Source organism: Epinephelus fuscoguttatus, linkage group LG21, assembly GCF_011397635.1.
Source record: "Epinephelus fuscoguttatus linkage group LG21, E.fuscoguttatus.final_Chr_v1".
In the NCBI taxonomy this organism is placed as follows: Eukaryota; Metazoa; Chordata; class Actinopteri; order Perciformes; family Serranidae; genus Epinephelus; species Epinephelus fuscoguttatus.
Window position 1 is genome coordinate 14,837,622 of NC_064772.1, and position 15,296 is coordinate 14,852,917.

General features: G+C 39.6%; 1 protein-coding gene across 2 annotated transcripts in view; it reads right to left on the reverse strand.

Moving 5' to 3' along the window:
* Positions 1-268: 268 nt before the first annotated feature.
* cdh19 (cadherin 19, type 2) overlaps positions 269-15,296 on the reverse strand; it is a 42,601-nt gene continuing 27,573 nt past the window's right edge. Inside the window, exons 7-13 of one of the 2 annotated variants that reach the window (XM_049565216.1) lie at positions 14,970-15,223; positions 13,506-13,642; positions 12,038-12,159; positions 11,570-11,687; positions 7,495-7,746; positions 5,266-5,307; positions 4,509-4,641 (exon numbers count right to left, since the gene is read on the reverse strand). In XM_049565216.1, the coding sequence (XP_049421173.1) occupies positions 5,291-5,307; positions 7,495-7,746; positions 11,570-11,687; positions 12,038-12,159; positions 13,506-13,642; positions 14,970-15,223 (900 nt within the window). In that variant the 3' untranslated portion in view covers positions 4,509-4,641; positions 5,266-5,290. Of the gene's footprint in view, positions 4,642-5,265; positions 5,308-7,494; positions 7,747-11,569; positions 11,688-12,037; positions 12,160-13,505; positions 13,643-14,969; positions 15,224-15,296 lie in introns of both variants that reach the window. The other variant, XM_049565215.1, reaches the window with a different exon arrangement.

Genomic DNA, 15,296 nt, shown 5'->3' on the forward strand with positions numbered 1-15,296 from the left:
AGGAGGTGAAGGGGGCTGGACCTGAGCCCCATGTAATTACCTCGAGTCACCCCGCCAGCAGCCACCCACACAACTAACACCATCACGTAGGGTTTGCCAGTGATACTGTAAATGACCATGAAGAAAGGAGAGACTCTGTATATTATGTACTTTTTCACTGCGCTCCAGCTGTTATGTTTCTCAAGAGTTTCACTCTCTTTATACATTTCAAATCAAGCCTCTTTTCTCGTCTCTCAATCTTACTTTGCTGGAGTTTTGCTGCCAGTCACCCATGCCGCTCTGCTCTCCGCTGCCGGTTGGCTTACACGAGTAGTGTGATCTGCTCTCTCGTGACTCGACAAAAAGCAGAGAGTCATATCATACAGCATAATACATGTTAAACAGTTCATATTTAATGGATACTCTTCTGTAAGTGAAATTCACTTCTGTGAGAAACAGGCTAACCAGGAAACAAAATCTCTATTTAGAAAATAATGTTGCCATACATAAACCCAAGGGAAGTATACATTAATTTATATGATTTCATAATGTAAAATACAAATACTGTACAGTAAAAACTGTTACATAAAACATGATAAGAAGTGAATATTACAAATACGGTAGTATCAGAAATGTAAATTTAACAGGTCAGTAATACTGTGGGTATTAAAGAATGAGGGTAATAATGTCACGCTGTAATAAAAAAAGCATGAATCACAATGGTGCCCTCTTTAAGAGACTCCCCTTGCATACTCTCACCCTGCTCATTACATCAGTGCATTTATCTTTTAATGATGTGCTTTACCTTTCTGATGTACCCATTCCCCCCTCTCCCAAGATGCTTTTCTGCTTAAGATTGTGAGTTACAAACATCTGCCAAAGTGCACAGCTGTAAATAAAAGAAAGCAAGAGATCATACAGTCAAGAGACAGTCAAGGTTTGCATACAGTAACCTGTCTTATGGCTGGATCACATTATAGGCCATGCTTTACATTGTTGCGCAGTACCTTAACAACAAAACAGGTTGTTTGTCAATGCCCATAAAAATCCACCCATGTGACAGATTCATAAATCAATCGTACAATTTCTGATCTGCCACCTTTTTGAGTTAAAGTTTGGTTAAAATGAGCCATTTAATAGTAACAATGGATCAAATGACCATGTGCAATGTTGGATTGGGTCGCTTGTACTGATGAACCAACAGAGCTGTCACCAGATTTCCATTTCCCCTCATCTTTAAAGTCACTGTTTTGGTTTTCCAGCCAACAGACTGCCCTCAACAGCTTATTTTCCAGCTGCAGCAGGAAGCTGTTTTCAGCAAAAATTCTACTGGACCCAGTAGGCGATTTGAGAGGAAACGAGGAAGGCCAACACTCCCTCTTATTAGCAAAATGACCAAAATTCACCCGCCATGTTAAATTGCCATCTCTCTCCATCCCTTGGGGTTCAGACCCAGCAGTGACCCACAACCCTTTGTCACACCCCTTGATGTGTGATATTGATGCTAAAGGCAGCCTTTAGCGTCTTAATGAGACGCACCGGGCTGTCAGCTGACCCCAGTGTAAACCCATTTGCTACAATACTTGACGCTGAGAGTGACTAGAATAGTATTAGGAGCAAGAAAGTCCACATAGGGCGGTAGGAGGGTTACATGGAAGAGTCAAATAAAGCCAGACTTTCATCCAGGAGACAGCAGTTTGTGTCCCTCATGAAACCAAAAGTCACTGCTGTTCAAATGTAACATCATGTAATCTACTTAGGGTCGTGAAGCACTGAGGTCAGTCACACGATTTATTTTTATCTCATTACATTTTTAACAAATGTACTTATTTTAACCCAAAACATGATCTTTTCACCGAACCTAACCAAGTAGTTCCATTGTCTAAAACTAGCTGTGACTGTTTCACAACATTAATCACATGTTACAATGTGTTTCAGCTCTGCATCACACAGATAAGCTAAAGGGTGTCCTGTGCCTCGCAATGAGATGCCCAGGGGTGTGACAAAGCATTTGTATTTGACAATCTGGGAAAGAAACAGGTTGATGTGCAATGTTGAGGGGTTGCTTTTAGTGATGAACCAACAAAGACTTGTCATCAAATTTGCATTTCCCCTCATCTTAAAGCATTTGTTTTGGTTTTCCAGCCAGCAAAGACAACAGCTTATTTTCCAGCTGCAGCAGGCAGCTGTTTTCAGCAACAACAAAAAAAACCCCCAGTAGAACGAGGGGGACGCTATCCCTTTGTTAGTGAAATGACCAAAATGATTCCCCCTTATTAAACTGCCATCTTTCTCCATACTCCTGGTACGGACCCATATAGCCAATAATTTATTGAGAATTATTGACGGAGTGTTCCCATTCTAAGGGCATATTAAATCATCTCATGTGATGCTACCCAGCCAATCAAATGAACAAAACAAACCGGGTCAGTCCTCCCCTCTTAAAAATGAACAAATTACCTACTGAGTAAACCCACTGTGTGCTACCTGCACAGCACAACACAACAGACAAAGCCTATAGCTAAATATAGTGCCACAGCTACCAGCTACGAAGCCATATAACTTTTTTCAGGGGTTGGTGGAGACAAGAATGGAGATAGAAGATGAGCGAATATTGGACTATGACTACATTCATGTGTAAAAATGTTCACCAATTCGTTCGCCAAAACGACTTTATTTTTCAGATAACAGTGTGTCTTCAGCTTGCTCCAATAAATGAATGCAGCTTCAAGGTTAGGGAGGGGCCACGGGTGAATTTGAACCAAACAAACTTTGACTTAAAGTAGAAGAAAGGATTCAAACTGCAGTTTCTGGAGTTTGAGTCACATTCTTTGTACAGGCAACATGTTTAAATGTTAATCTCACCTTTGCTTCTCAAAAAGGAGCATCGTTATTTGCACAACCACAAGAAGTTGCTTGTCAGGAAAAACAGAAGTATGTTTTTTAGCATTCATACAAATAGCCAATGGTTTAGATTTTTCTGGTCAGAGCAGCCTCATGAATATCTAAGAGAAACCCTCTGCCCTTTGAGTTTAAGCCACTGAGACAAGGTCTAACATTTCCATTCGTGTTAGACACACACAGAGTCGTAACTGCTCTCAATGTCTTTGTAGCTATAACATGAAGGTGATCCATGTTTGAAGAGTTATACACCAGCCCGGTCACCAGAGGAAAATGTTGGCATTGTACGTTTCTACAAACCACGGATGCATTATATTTGTATATTTCACACCAATAATATCAACATTTCTCAAGTAATATAGTTTATGAGCTGACTTTGTCATTAGAGGTTAGAGGGAACTGTGGATGGTATGTCATCTAAGCAAGACACCTGCCCAGCTGCAGTGTAGATCACTGTTTGGGACCACCAAACAACAAGGTGACCCAGTGTTGTGTTTCAACTTGGATAGTGTCAAGTAGAGCGGATGTTTTTTACAGAGACATCGCTGTACATTGTGCAGTAAATGCATTTTAACTTGTTACAATGCATTTGCTACACTGTAGTGTGAAAATGTAATGTATCCGTGGTTTGCAGAAATATACCATGCCAACATTTTTTTCTGGTGATTGGGTCACATACACAGAGAAAAAAAGAAAATACAGCAAACACAAATGGGTCCAGATATACACAAGATGTGAAATTATAAAAGGGTTGATTTTAGTTTGACATATTGTGAAATGATTTTTGCTTTCTCACGGAGATTAACATGAGAAAACTCACACCACTCTCATGTCTGTATGCTAAATATGAACCGCGCGAGCCAGTTAGCTGTGCATAAACACCGGAAAAAAGGGGAAACAGCTAGAAAGAAGGAAATAAGAAAGTCGGCCTACTGGCACCTCTAAAGTGTCTAAAAAAAGAGTCAGGCTTGCTGTTGTACCCTGTTCCCAGTCTTTATGTCAAGCTCAACTAAGCTAACAGGCTGCTGTAGCTTTATGTTTACTGTACAAGCATGAGAGTGCTATCAATCATCTCATCTAAGTCTGGGCAGAAGGGGGATTAAGTGTATTTTCTAAATGTTGAACCTTTCCTATAAACATTTGTTTTCCATCTTGATGTCACTGAAAAGTATTCACTGGAAATGCACTAAACTGGTTCATCATGCAAACATTGGAAAAACAGCCATTTAAAAAGGAGAAGAAGAAGAGCCCCTCAGAAGGTGGTGTCTTCCTCTCCTCCCCCATACCAAGGGGTGAGTCTAACCACGTAAGGTCTGGGATTACAAACAGGTTGCTCCAAAGTGATTGACTCCAGTGAGCTCAGGGACCCTGTAGGAGACCCCGACCCCTCATATGCATAGGTTCTTAGGCAGTCAAATGGGGGAACGTAAGGATCCTCATCTGCCTCTGCCAGCCTGTCCAGAATAAACTGCCTAAAGACCTCATCATCCGGCCCGATGAGGTGGGACTCTCTGAGGGACATCCTTATACTGGCCCTGACGTCCTCCCTCCGCAGCTTCCTCTCCCTCCTCCTGGGGTGGTGGCGCAGTGGGATGGCAGGCTGGCAGAAGTCTAGGTCTGCTCTCCCACCCCCAGATTCTCCGTAATACAGCACCTTCTGCGACACCGTCTCAGGCAGCTCCAGCTCTTTTACCTCCACCTCCAGTCCCTCCTGCTGCTTCCGCCTGTGCCTCCTCAGCATCAGCATTAGAACTGACAGCACTGCAGACACAACACAACAGGAGATCATTACCGTTAAACACCAGAGCATGAGCTTAGTGGGAAAAAAAGCATCTAGGGTGCCTGATGGAGCATACAATGTACTTGTGCACCAAAAATAATAGCAGCCAGATTTGTTTTTCTGTAACTTACTGTGGATGCAAACATTTAAAACGGGGGCAAATTAGGTGATAACTTATCTTTTTTAATTTCAGCTCACACATAAAGGAAGACGTTTTTTTATTTGCTCCATGTGGCACAGAATGCCAAAAGAGTGTTTATTTTATTCTGTCGTGTTTTCAGCAGGTATTGTGCTCATCCGACAGAATGTTAGCATAGCAGGTATTGTCATTAATCTTTCATGTGATGGGCACAGGGAGGACACAAAGCAGCCGAGGTCATAATAAAGCTCTTCACTATGCAAACCCATCAATGTCCCAGGGTGGCATTGCTACTGATGTATTGCAACCAATATGCTCATTACCTGACATCATTGCTCTGCAAGCTTTCAGCATTTTAAAAGTGTGTGTTAAAGGCACGCTAGTGAGTTTTAAAAAAGGGATTCAAATGAAAGTGCAAATTTGTTAATGAAAAATCCTGCTGTTTAACACACGTTTATATACTTGCCAAAATGATGTGAGTTGGAGCTGCTCTAGCTCAACAGATCCGCTGGAAAAAAAACAACTTTTAACAGCAAAATATCAGGGGGAATGCCGTTGTTTCACATGATGAGTAATTAAGGACTATACTGACTTTTTGGGAGTTCAAACCTTGGTCACCTTAATATCTAATGACTGAATTAAATAATCATAGATGTCATTATATAAGTTGGCAATGTTTTCTGTCAGTCAACATCGTTACAGAAACCTTTTGTCAGGCAACAGTGCAAAACTAATCAGCTCTCTACTACACTCCACTCCTCCTGTGTAAACAAAACACACTACATTTGCACCATGCCACTCAAAGAGTAAATCTCATTTGACATCTGTCTTGTCAATCTCACTGAGGTCTGGAGAATCTCTTGCCAAAAAAATTGGCAGAACAAGATCTTTTGCAATCCTGCAGTAGCCTTTTTATTGGCTGTTTGAAATATGTGTGAAGATGCCAAACTCCAAAACAGCACCTCTGGATGATTTCCTGTTAATACTTTGTAATTCTTTCTCCCCAGTGTAATTTTACTGGCTTGTATCTCATCAGCCTGCTGTGTTTCTTTTATGAATTGCTCCTGACATCACAGAGGTCTGAAGTGTCTGGAGGATGGAGCTCTAGCTATGCAAAATTACACACAGAAGGATCCTCTCTTTTGAAAGCACATTAGTACTTATACATTTTGAGCCTATTTCAACATTCTGTATTTTAACAAACCTGTCAGGTTCAGGTTTGAAGAAGAAGAAAAATCAACTGATTGGAAGTCAAAGAAACAGTTCACCCTGAAAAAAGAAAAGAAAAAAAAAGAAAAAGATTTTTCCTCTTACCTGCACTGCTATTCATCAATCTACACTGTTTTGGTGTTGGAGATATCAGCTGTAGAGATGTCTGCTTTCTCTCCAATATAATGGAACCAGATGGCACTCAGCTTGTGCTGCTAAAAGCGCCAAAAAAATACATTTGAAAAACTCAACAGCAGTGTCTCTTTCCAGAAATGATGACTTCGTTACTCAAGATAATCCACAGACCTTGTTGTGAGCAGTTTCATGTGGGAACTATTTTCTTTCTACCAAACAACACCAACCAACTGTATTATTGCGCAGAAGGAAGTGTGCAGCTACTGCTAGCTCACCTAGCACCACTGAGCTAGCTAACGTTAAAGCTCAGCCAGGGGGATGCCATAATGTTTCAAGAGGTCCTCCAAACAATACAAACACTCAAGTCATATGTTCATACATCTGAATACAACCCACAGGAGCATATCATGACCATTAATAGTCGCAGTTTTAAACATGTGGGTTAATGTTATGAAATGGTTGCAGTTGCACCAAAGCTATGTGGTTAGGTTTGCAAAAAAATATAATGTTTTGGCTTAAAATAGGTACATTTGTGACTAGGGTTGCATAAAATATCTCTTTTGACACATGTCACATAAACATACATCATCATACCATAGTTTGTCGTTAAAATAACTAACACTGAATTTTGGTTCCACATGAGACACAAACACCGATCTCATGGATGAAAGTCTGGTGCTTGTTTGACCCATCCACCTTCCCTCCCTCCAACCCTTAGAGGATGACTTTCTCTTTACAACAGCCAACAGGGGTCACAGCCTAACCAAGAAACCTAATTATGGGTCATAATTTCTGCTTGTAAAAACACCCCTTGTGGTCATGTTTTGAAGGAGGATAGTCTTGCATGTTTACATCTCATGCTGTGTGCGATTTAGTTCCATTTTACTCGAAAGAAGGCAAACATCTTTACAGCAGATATCTCCAACATTTGGCAGCTCACAACAAAGCAGTGTAGTCTGATAAACAGCAGTGCAGGTAAACGGATAAATATGTGTTTTTGATTTTGGGGTGATTTAAGGGACAACTGGAAAGCTTTTTATTTCTTTTACACCATGTTTTTACATATTTACGAACACTACAACATTACAGCACTCTTTACTGATGTATTCAATTATATTTTTACTTCATATTTAGACAGTTTTCATTTAAAAGAACTAATCTTTCAGCCTTCACTTTTTGTTATTTTCTTATGTTGAAAACAGACAGAGATGATTTTGATGCCAGATGGCTAAGCCACCCAACCAAAGGAAGTCAGTCCAAACTCCAAAAAAGTATGTCTTTATATCCATCATAGTTGAATATTCTGGACTGAGACGAGGTTTGAATACAAGGTAGGACTTTGCTTTCTTACCTGTGAGCGTTACAAGGCAGACCAGAAACCCTAACAAGGTTTGCAGGCTGACCCCTATAGACAGGGCGAGGGCCTCCACCCCTCCTGTGGGACAATGTCCGGCAGGCTTGCAGCTGCACACACTGATGGTCAGAGTGCTGGTGCTGGAGAGAGCTGGAGAGCCGCTGTCTGTCACCACAACAGGCAGGAAGTACTGGGTTCGATCCTTGCGGGTAAATGTACTCCTACGTGCCACTATGCCGGCTGTATTGTCTAAAAAATGAAGCAAGGAGAGGTGCACTTTTCAATATTCTTTACAAAAACATGACTACTGCTTCCACTGTGAGTGCTGATATTTTTGGGGTAATTCAACTGACACACGTAATGTGATTTAAAATACAATCCAAGTTCTCTGAAAGGCCCAAGCACCCTGTCAAATCTAATTTACAGTGTGTACAAAAGCAAATTTGGAAAATCTGTTTCAGATTCACCTGCGAGGCTTCATCGAGGCACCTAACAATAACTTTTTGGGGAGTCAAATATGCCTTGTGGCATTTGGAAATGTGTTTTATTAAATGGGTAATTCATTATTCATTTCCTAGTTGCTGACTGGATGGCTGTGCCTGCGTGGCTAACCACCCATACACTACACCTGCATACGTTTCATCCTAACTTAATCGATACACTCACACATCCCTGTGCTGCGTACTTTAACAAAGCTGTTTGTTTGAGTTGGGCTGCTCATTTCATTACAAACTTTGAGAAAAGGTTGACCGCCCACTGACTACAAGGCAAACACTCTTTCAATTTACTTACTTGAGAGGCTGTCAGCCACAAAAATAACAACCTACTGAAGAATTTCATTCCAAAATGTGGCAAAAACACTTAGGGGTACATAGTGTTCATTTAAATTCAAATTCTTGTAATCATAAAAATATGCCTTCTTCCTGCGTTTGTCACGCAGTTACACCACTGCTCATACAGGTTGTGGTTTAGCCACAGCTCACCATCATTATTCCAGCCACCAAATGGGACTTTAAGTACGGCCTCATCTCGTTTCATGTATTCACTTTTGCCCCACAGCTTAAAAGCCACCAAACAGAAAATGTCAGTAATTTGCAGGATGAAATTTCCTGGTGCAAAAAGTGTTATAATACAAATTTAGTTCATACTGAGGGTCTCACAGCAATGTTACCAAGTCATTCAGCAACTGGTTCACTGCACTTAAAGGGAAAGTCTACAAAAGTAAAATTTAATTTCTGCTATTTCATTGAATTTAGACAATAAAGCAGCTGCTACCTTTTAGAGCTGGTCCACTAGCAAATCTGTGAGTCTGTTCTTGTATCAATATTGCGGCTTTCTGGCAGTTGTTTTATCATTTACTGTCAATGAGGCATCTGCAAGATTTGTTACCGCCATAACCAACTCGCAGTGAGTTCTACAATATCATATAAAGAAGGCATGAATTTTATTTCAAGATGCATTGTCCCTTTGAAGAAATAGTTTGACAAGTGTAATGGTGTTATAAAACAATCTTAAAGCAATAATTCAACATTTTGGGAAATACGCTACATGCTGTCTTGCCGAGAGCTAGATGAGAAGATTAATATCACTCTTATGACTGTATGCTAAATATGAAGTTTGCAGCTTAACTTAACACAAAGACTAGACTGAACAGTGGGAAAAAGCATAGCCCTATCTTATCAGCTCAGGCTCCTCTAATGCACTGTTTTTAAGTGAGAGGTCCACATAAGGCGGTACAATGGGGTGATTGATGGGTCAAACAAACACAGGACTTTCCCCCAGGAGACTGGTGTTCCAAACCAAGTGAACTTTGAGTTATCTTAAGGTATGTTGTCACTTTGTGATGCCCAACCATGTTTCTTTTGCTAAACCTAACATACATAACTTTTAGGTTAAGTATGTAAGGCGACGACACCCAACCGTGAATGTTTTTCTAAACCTAACCTACATAATTTTACTTGCCTAAACCTTACATATGTGTGTTGGGGAGTAACTAGTCACATGTAACAGAGTTACGTGATTAAATTAAAAAATAAATATAATTGTAATCAGTTACAGTTACTGAGAAAAAAATATGTAGTTATATTAGAGTTATGCAACAAAATAATGGTGATTACAAAGGGGTTACATCCAAATATCTTTTCAGCAGTGTAGAATAAAACATTAATTCTGTTGCACTGCATCTTTTTGTTGTGAAGGAATGCCTTCTTTTGGCACGTTTCCAGACAATGTGAGTCAGCAGAGCTGTTGAGAAAAATTTGTGTGCAACATTTATGCACCTATGTTTTCTGGACTTAAATGTTTGAAACTGGGCAATGAAGCCTTCGTCAGAAAAGCAAAAAAGTAATCAAACTGAATAAGTTGCAGTATTTTGATGAAGTAATTAAAGTACTTATTACAATTTCAAAAGGGTAACTAGTAATCTGTAACCTATAACATTTCAAAAGTAACCTTCGAAACACTATATGTAACTTAATTTGCCTAAACCTAATATTTGGAACTTTACTTTAAGTATGTGACATGATGATGCACGGTTGTCTAGACCCAACCAATGTAACTTTATAGACACTACATCAAGTGGGCCACTTCAAAAAATGACTGAACCCAAATGAAAGGAGGCTGGAGCACTCGATAAAATTGACAGACTGACGCTTCGACGCTACTACGTCTTCTTCAGGTTTTTGACTCTGAAGAAGACGCAGTAGTGTCGAAACGTCAGTCTGTTTGCACCTTATTAAAAGCTCTGCAATTTTATCAATTTTGTCCTGTGCTGTGAGCACTGATCCAGTTTTTTTTGGCTGAAGCGCAAGAGTGCCTTTGTTTTTCTATGTAACTTTATGTTAAGCACATAACATGATGAGGTTCAATGATTGTTTGTCTAAACCCAGCCTACGTAACTTTACTTACCTAAACCTATTATTAGCAACTTTACATTAAGTATGTAACATGATGAGGCCCAAAGATTGTTTGTTTAAACCGAACTGGAACTCCATAACTTTACTTGCCTGAACCCAACCAAAGTAACTATACATTAAGTACATCATGATGATGCTCAACGATTTTTTTGTCTAAGCCCAACTGAACCTATGTAACTTAACTTGCCTAAACCTAATCTATGCAACTTTACTTACTTTACTACGTAACATGATGACACCCAATGATTGTTTGTCTAAACCCAACCTACATAACTTTACTTGCCTACACCTAAAATTCATAACTTTACATAAAGTACGTAACATGATGATTGTTTGTATAAATCCAACCCAACCTTCATGACTTTACATGCCTAAACCTAACCTGTGTAACTTTATGTTAAGTACATAATGCGATGACGTCCAATGATTGTTTGTCTTAACCCAATCTACATAACTTTACCTGCCGCACCTAATATTTGTAACTTTACATTAAGTATGTAACATGATGATACCCAAAGATTGTTTGTCTAAACCCAACCTAACTTACGTAACTTTATGTTAAGTACATAACGTGATGACGCCATTCTTGGGGTGCTAATTAGAGATTTCATACGAACCATTGTACAAGGATAAGTTGACTAGCTGCTACATAATAATGCTTACAAAAGAATGCATCAACAATTGCAATCCAATAAAACTCTGAATATACTCTGAAATGTAAAGCTTCTCACTCTAAAACAGCTATATTGTACATATTTGTTATGTTGTAATACTTTTTATAGTATCTTTTTCATATCATTATTGATTTTTTTATTTTCTTTATGTATATTCTTGATGGTTTATTTCATTTCCTCTTAAAATGCTTATTGTATGTTTATTGTATGCACCAAAAACCATGACAAGTTATTGGTAAGTGAAGACCTATATGGTATTTAACCTTGTTCTGACTTTGCAATGGGCCATTTTGCATAATGAGTATGTTTACTTTTAGAAATTTAAGTATAATTTGATGCTAATACTTCTGTATATTTACGTAAGAAAAATAAATAGTAGTATTTTGCAGTATTTCTTCAGTATCTCTACACTGTGGTTATTGCAGCTTTTGCTCTATTATATGTTCTGAATGCTTATTCCACCATTGTTGTTTTAAATATAACCTTGATTGTCTCTGATAGTGAAGTTTGGATTGATGTGCTTCTCGGAGACCATAGAGAAGTAGAAGTGGTGTCCCTCCACGGGGTCGTCTGGATCAACAGCACTGAGCAGCTGAATGAGCTGAGAGACACAAAGGACACATTTCTGAGAAAATATAAGCAACACAAGCATCACATTCACTCAACAGATTTCCTTGGAAGCCTAAATATTCACGTAGCTTTTGTATTTCCTTTTTCAGAAAGACAGAAAGACAGAAAGTCAGAATCTAATTCAGCAGCTGCCAATGTAATGGATGTAATATGGTATAGTGTGCTGCACAATATTCTAATGGGTTCTTGTGAGTCATTTAATGATTAAAAATAGTACATTGATGTAATACAATATGCTGCAATAACAGAACTTTTACTGTCCACTTTTCATTGCCACACTGCTGATAAATCATGAACATCAGTGCATCATAATATACATACTTCTCCCGCCTGTGTTCCCTCACAGATATATGGCTGGTAATCTCTTGCAAGCCTTGGCACATTGTCGTTTATGTCCAGCACTTTGATGAACACCACCACAGAGGAGGATAAATGGGTCTGTGCTGCAGTAGTGAAGATAGACATTTTCTGGAGTCCACTGGGTGCATGTATCATAAATGCTTTGTAAAAGCTCTGTCAAAATAATACTTAAGACTGATAAATGTTTCTTCTTCTTGAAACACGACTGTGGAGCAAAAAAAACATGGGCATCGACATTTCACTGCTTTCTCCAAACCAAGAAACACTAAACAGTAAAAAAGCATTGAAAAACTAAACCTTATATGAAAATTTTAGCTTTTTGCATAACCCTAGGCCAGCGGTTCCCAACCGTTTGAAGTACCTCTTCATCCACATCACCTGCCATGTTGCATTATTTTTAAATGGATATTATGGAGCACTTTTACTTACACAATGTGGTTGTCTCACAATGATGATATCATACAATCGAACTGTCACTGTTAAGCAGATTTTTCAAGTTTGCATTTGCACAATGGCACTGCGTCGGTGCGGCAAGTTACGTGATGTGTGTGAAGTGTGGCCCCTAGCACACACTGGATGTGTTGAGCTGCAACTCGTCAACACATGACCATGCATATACTACTATTTATTACTACTTTTACTAAAACATCTGTACTTCTTCCACCTATGCACTAGTTTAAAATCATATCTGAATCAGCCCCTAATTAAACTTGATTTCTCATCTGACTTGCCAGGCAGTATCTTTTTGGCCATTGTTTTTATAATGATGGGATGTGGGTGGTTAAGCTTGGGATATTTCTCAACCTCAACAACGAGTCTCTCCTCGTCCATTCTTTGTCACACACGAGACACAGCAACAGCTACAGAGTTCTCTTTATGCATCGATTGTAAGGAGAGGAGTCGAGCTGCCATAGGAGCAGAGAAAAAGAGCTGCTACAGGAGCTGCTATGTACAAGCAGAGAGGAAGTTGGGGAAAATGCATTTAATTCTGGGAGCGGTGAGGCTGGAAATAGGCAGTGGCGTGAAGTGCCCTGGGGGGTTGCGCCTGGAGTGCTGACATGGGTCTAGCAGCCACTGGTGTAGGGTTGAACACTGAAAATCATAGGGAGGGTATTTTTTTGACGCACAGCATTCACCACCTGTGTGTTCTGGCCGTAAGGCTGTAAGCATATTTGTAAGTATTATTACCATTTATCCATTACTTTAAGCTATTTCAATCGTTTACCTTTGTTTTAACCAACTTGTTACTAGTTTCCATAAACTCTCAGTTGCAACAGGTGTTGTTCAGGTACAGCTAACTCAAATCACCCCTGTGATATGTCTGGTTGGGAATCACTGCTCTAGACAAATATTTGTAATCAACACATTGCTGTGAATATATTCTAGTTTGAGATAAGTTTAAATGCGTCATGGTTGGCTTCATCCTTACTTGTTTCCCTGGCTTCAACAGTCACATTGTGCCAGTTTGCAGTCTCTCGATCCAAACCTCTAGCGACAGTCATAGTTCCATTGTTTGGGTCTATTTTGAAAGCTTTTGAGTTATCACTCCTTTTGTCAATTGAATATCTGGAAGAAAAATCACGGAGACACACATTTAGCAGGCAAGGTTGTTTCCTGGGCAAACAAAACATTGTGATACCACAGGGAGATTAATTAGGCAAACTGCTCATTTTTTTTTAAATCTATTGACAGATATCCAACAAGCTGGTGTGACACAGAGACAGCAACACTGAAAACAAAGCATCTCGTACAGACAGCATAAAAACAATTTGGTGTATTTTCCTGTTATTTTAATTGAATATTATTTCAAACCTGACCGCGGACCTGTTTTTTATTTGTCTTCAGTGAGGAAATATCATTTAAAAATAGTGAGACAGGGAATCTTGTAAACATAGAGAAACTTTGTTCAGTCTTTTTTGGAATTGAATTATAGTCTGTATCCACAAAGTTGAAGGTGGTGCAGCTGCGGTGACAAAATACACATCCTTGTGTCTTGTTTTCTGATAGTGGGTGACAAGTTAAGGCCTGCAATTTTTTAATGTACAAATAAACTATAAAAAAACATAAATTTATCATCCACAGACAAAGCAAGCAGAAGTGTTTATTAAGGAGATATTGTTGTTACTACACAGGTCTTTCACACTACTATACCTTTAACACTAATTAATATAAGTGATTATAACACCATGGTGAATTAGGGTAACAGGGAGAGAGAACACACTGAGTAATGTCTCATTACTGTGAGCCACTTTGCTGATAATAACATGGAAAATAAGCCAATTTGACCAGAGCAAACTTAATCATGTTTAGTAGAACTGTGGAAACCCCTAAAATGCCTGCCTGAATTTATTAATCAATGAGGCACTGTCTCTAAAGGGACAGTAATAGACGCTAGGCTGAGGATGATATGCAGCACCTGCCACTCTTAAGCTCTGCTGAGATGGACTACAGGCACCAGTACTGCTGCTGTCTCTTCTGCAACGTGCCCCACTTGCAAATGACTGCAAATCTCAATTCCATATGCCACCTCGTATGGTGCTTTATTACATTCCCACGTCCTAGCCACGTTGCTTTGTGATAATACCACGGCAATAGATAGAAAAGCCTGTGAGGTATAAAAAAAATCGTCATGATTTATTCAGCAGGGCTCATTTCCTACTAAAGTAATATGAGATAAATATGACCATGTACAGGGTATCCAGAGATCAAGGGTAAAAATGGATGCGCCGAGCCAGTAACACTATTTGAAATGGAATGATTTTTCACCCTGTGGAGGAAGCTGTCTAGGGACGTTCCGCCCCCACCAGCTTGGGTATCTACCTTGTCATTATCATACTTGCAGTTGGGTGGCAGATGCCATTCTTCCTAGTTTAGACTGTTCACATTACTGTACCTGATGGGATTGTTGACTGTGTCAGTGTCTCTGGCACTAACGCTGCCAACCACGGTTCCCACAGCTGCATTTTCAGGAACTTTCCACTCGTAGAGCGCTGAGAGGAAGACAGGCGGCTCATCCACGTCCTTCACAACAATCTTGAGTGTCGTCCTGTCCCTGAACTCATCCAGAGTCAGAAAACGAAGGTCCACCTGATCGTTGACTGCCTCTGCGGCCATGACAAAACGTCTTTTAGTTTCAAAGTCCAAAGGCTGTGAAGGAAAGAAATACCTCTTAACAATTCATATCAATACAGATAACACCTTCTCATCACTAAAACATCAA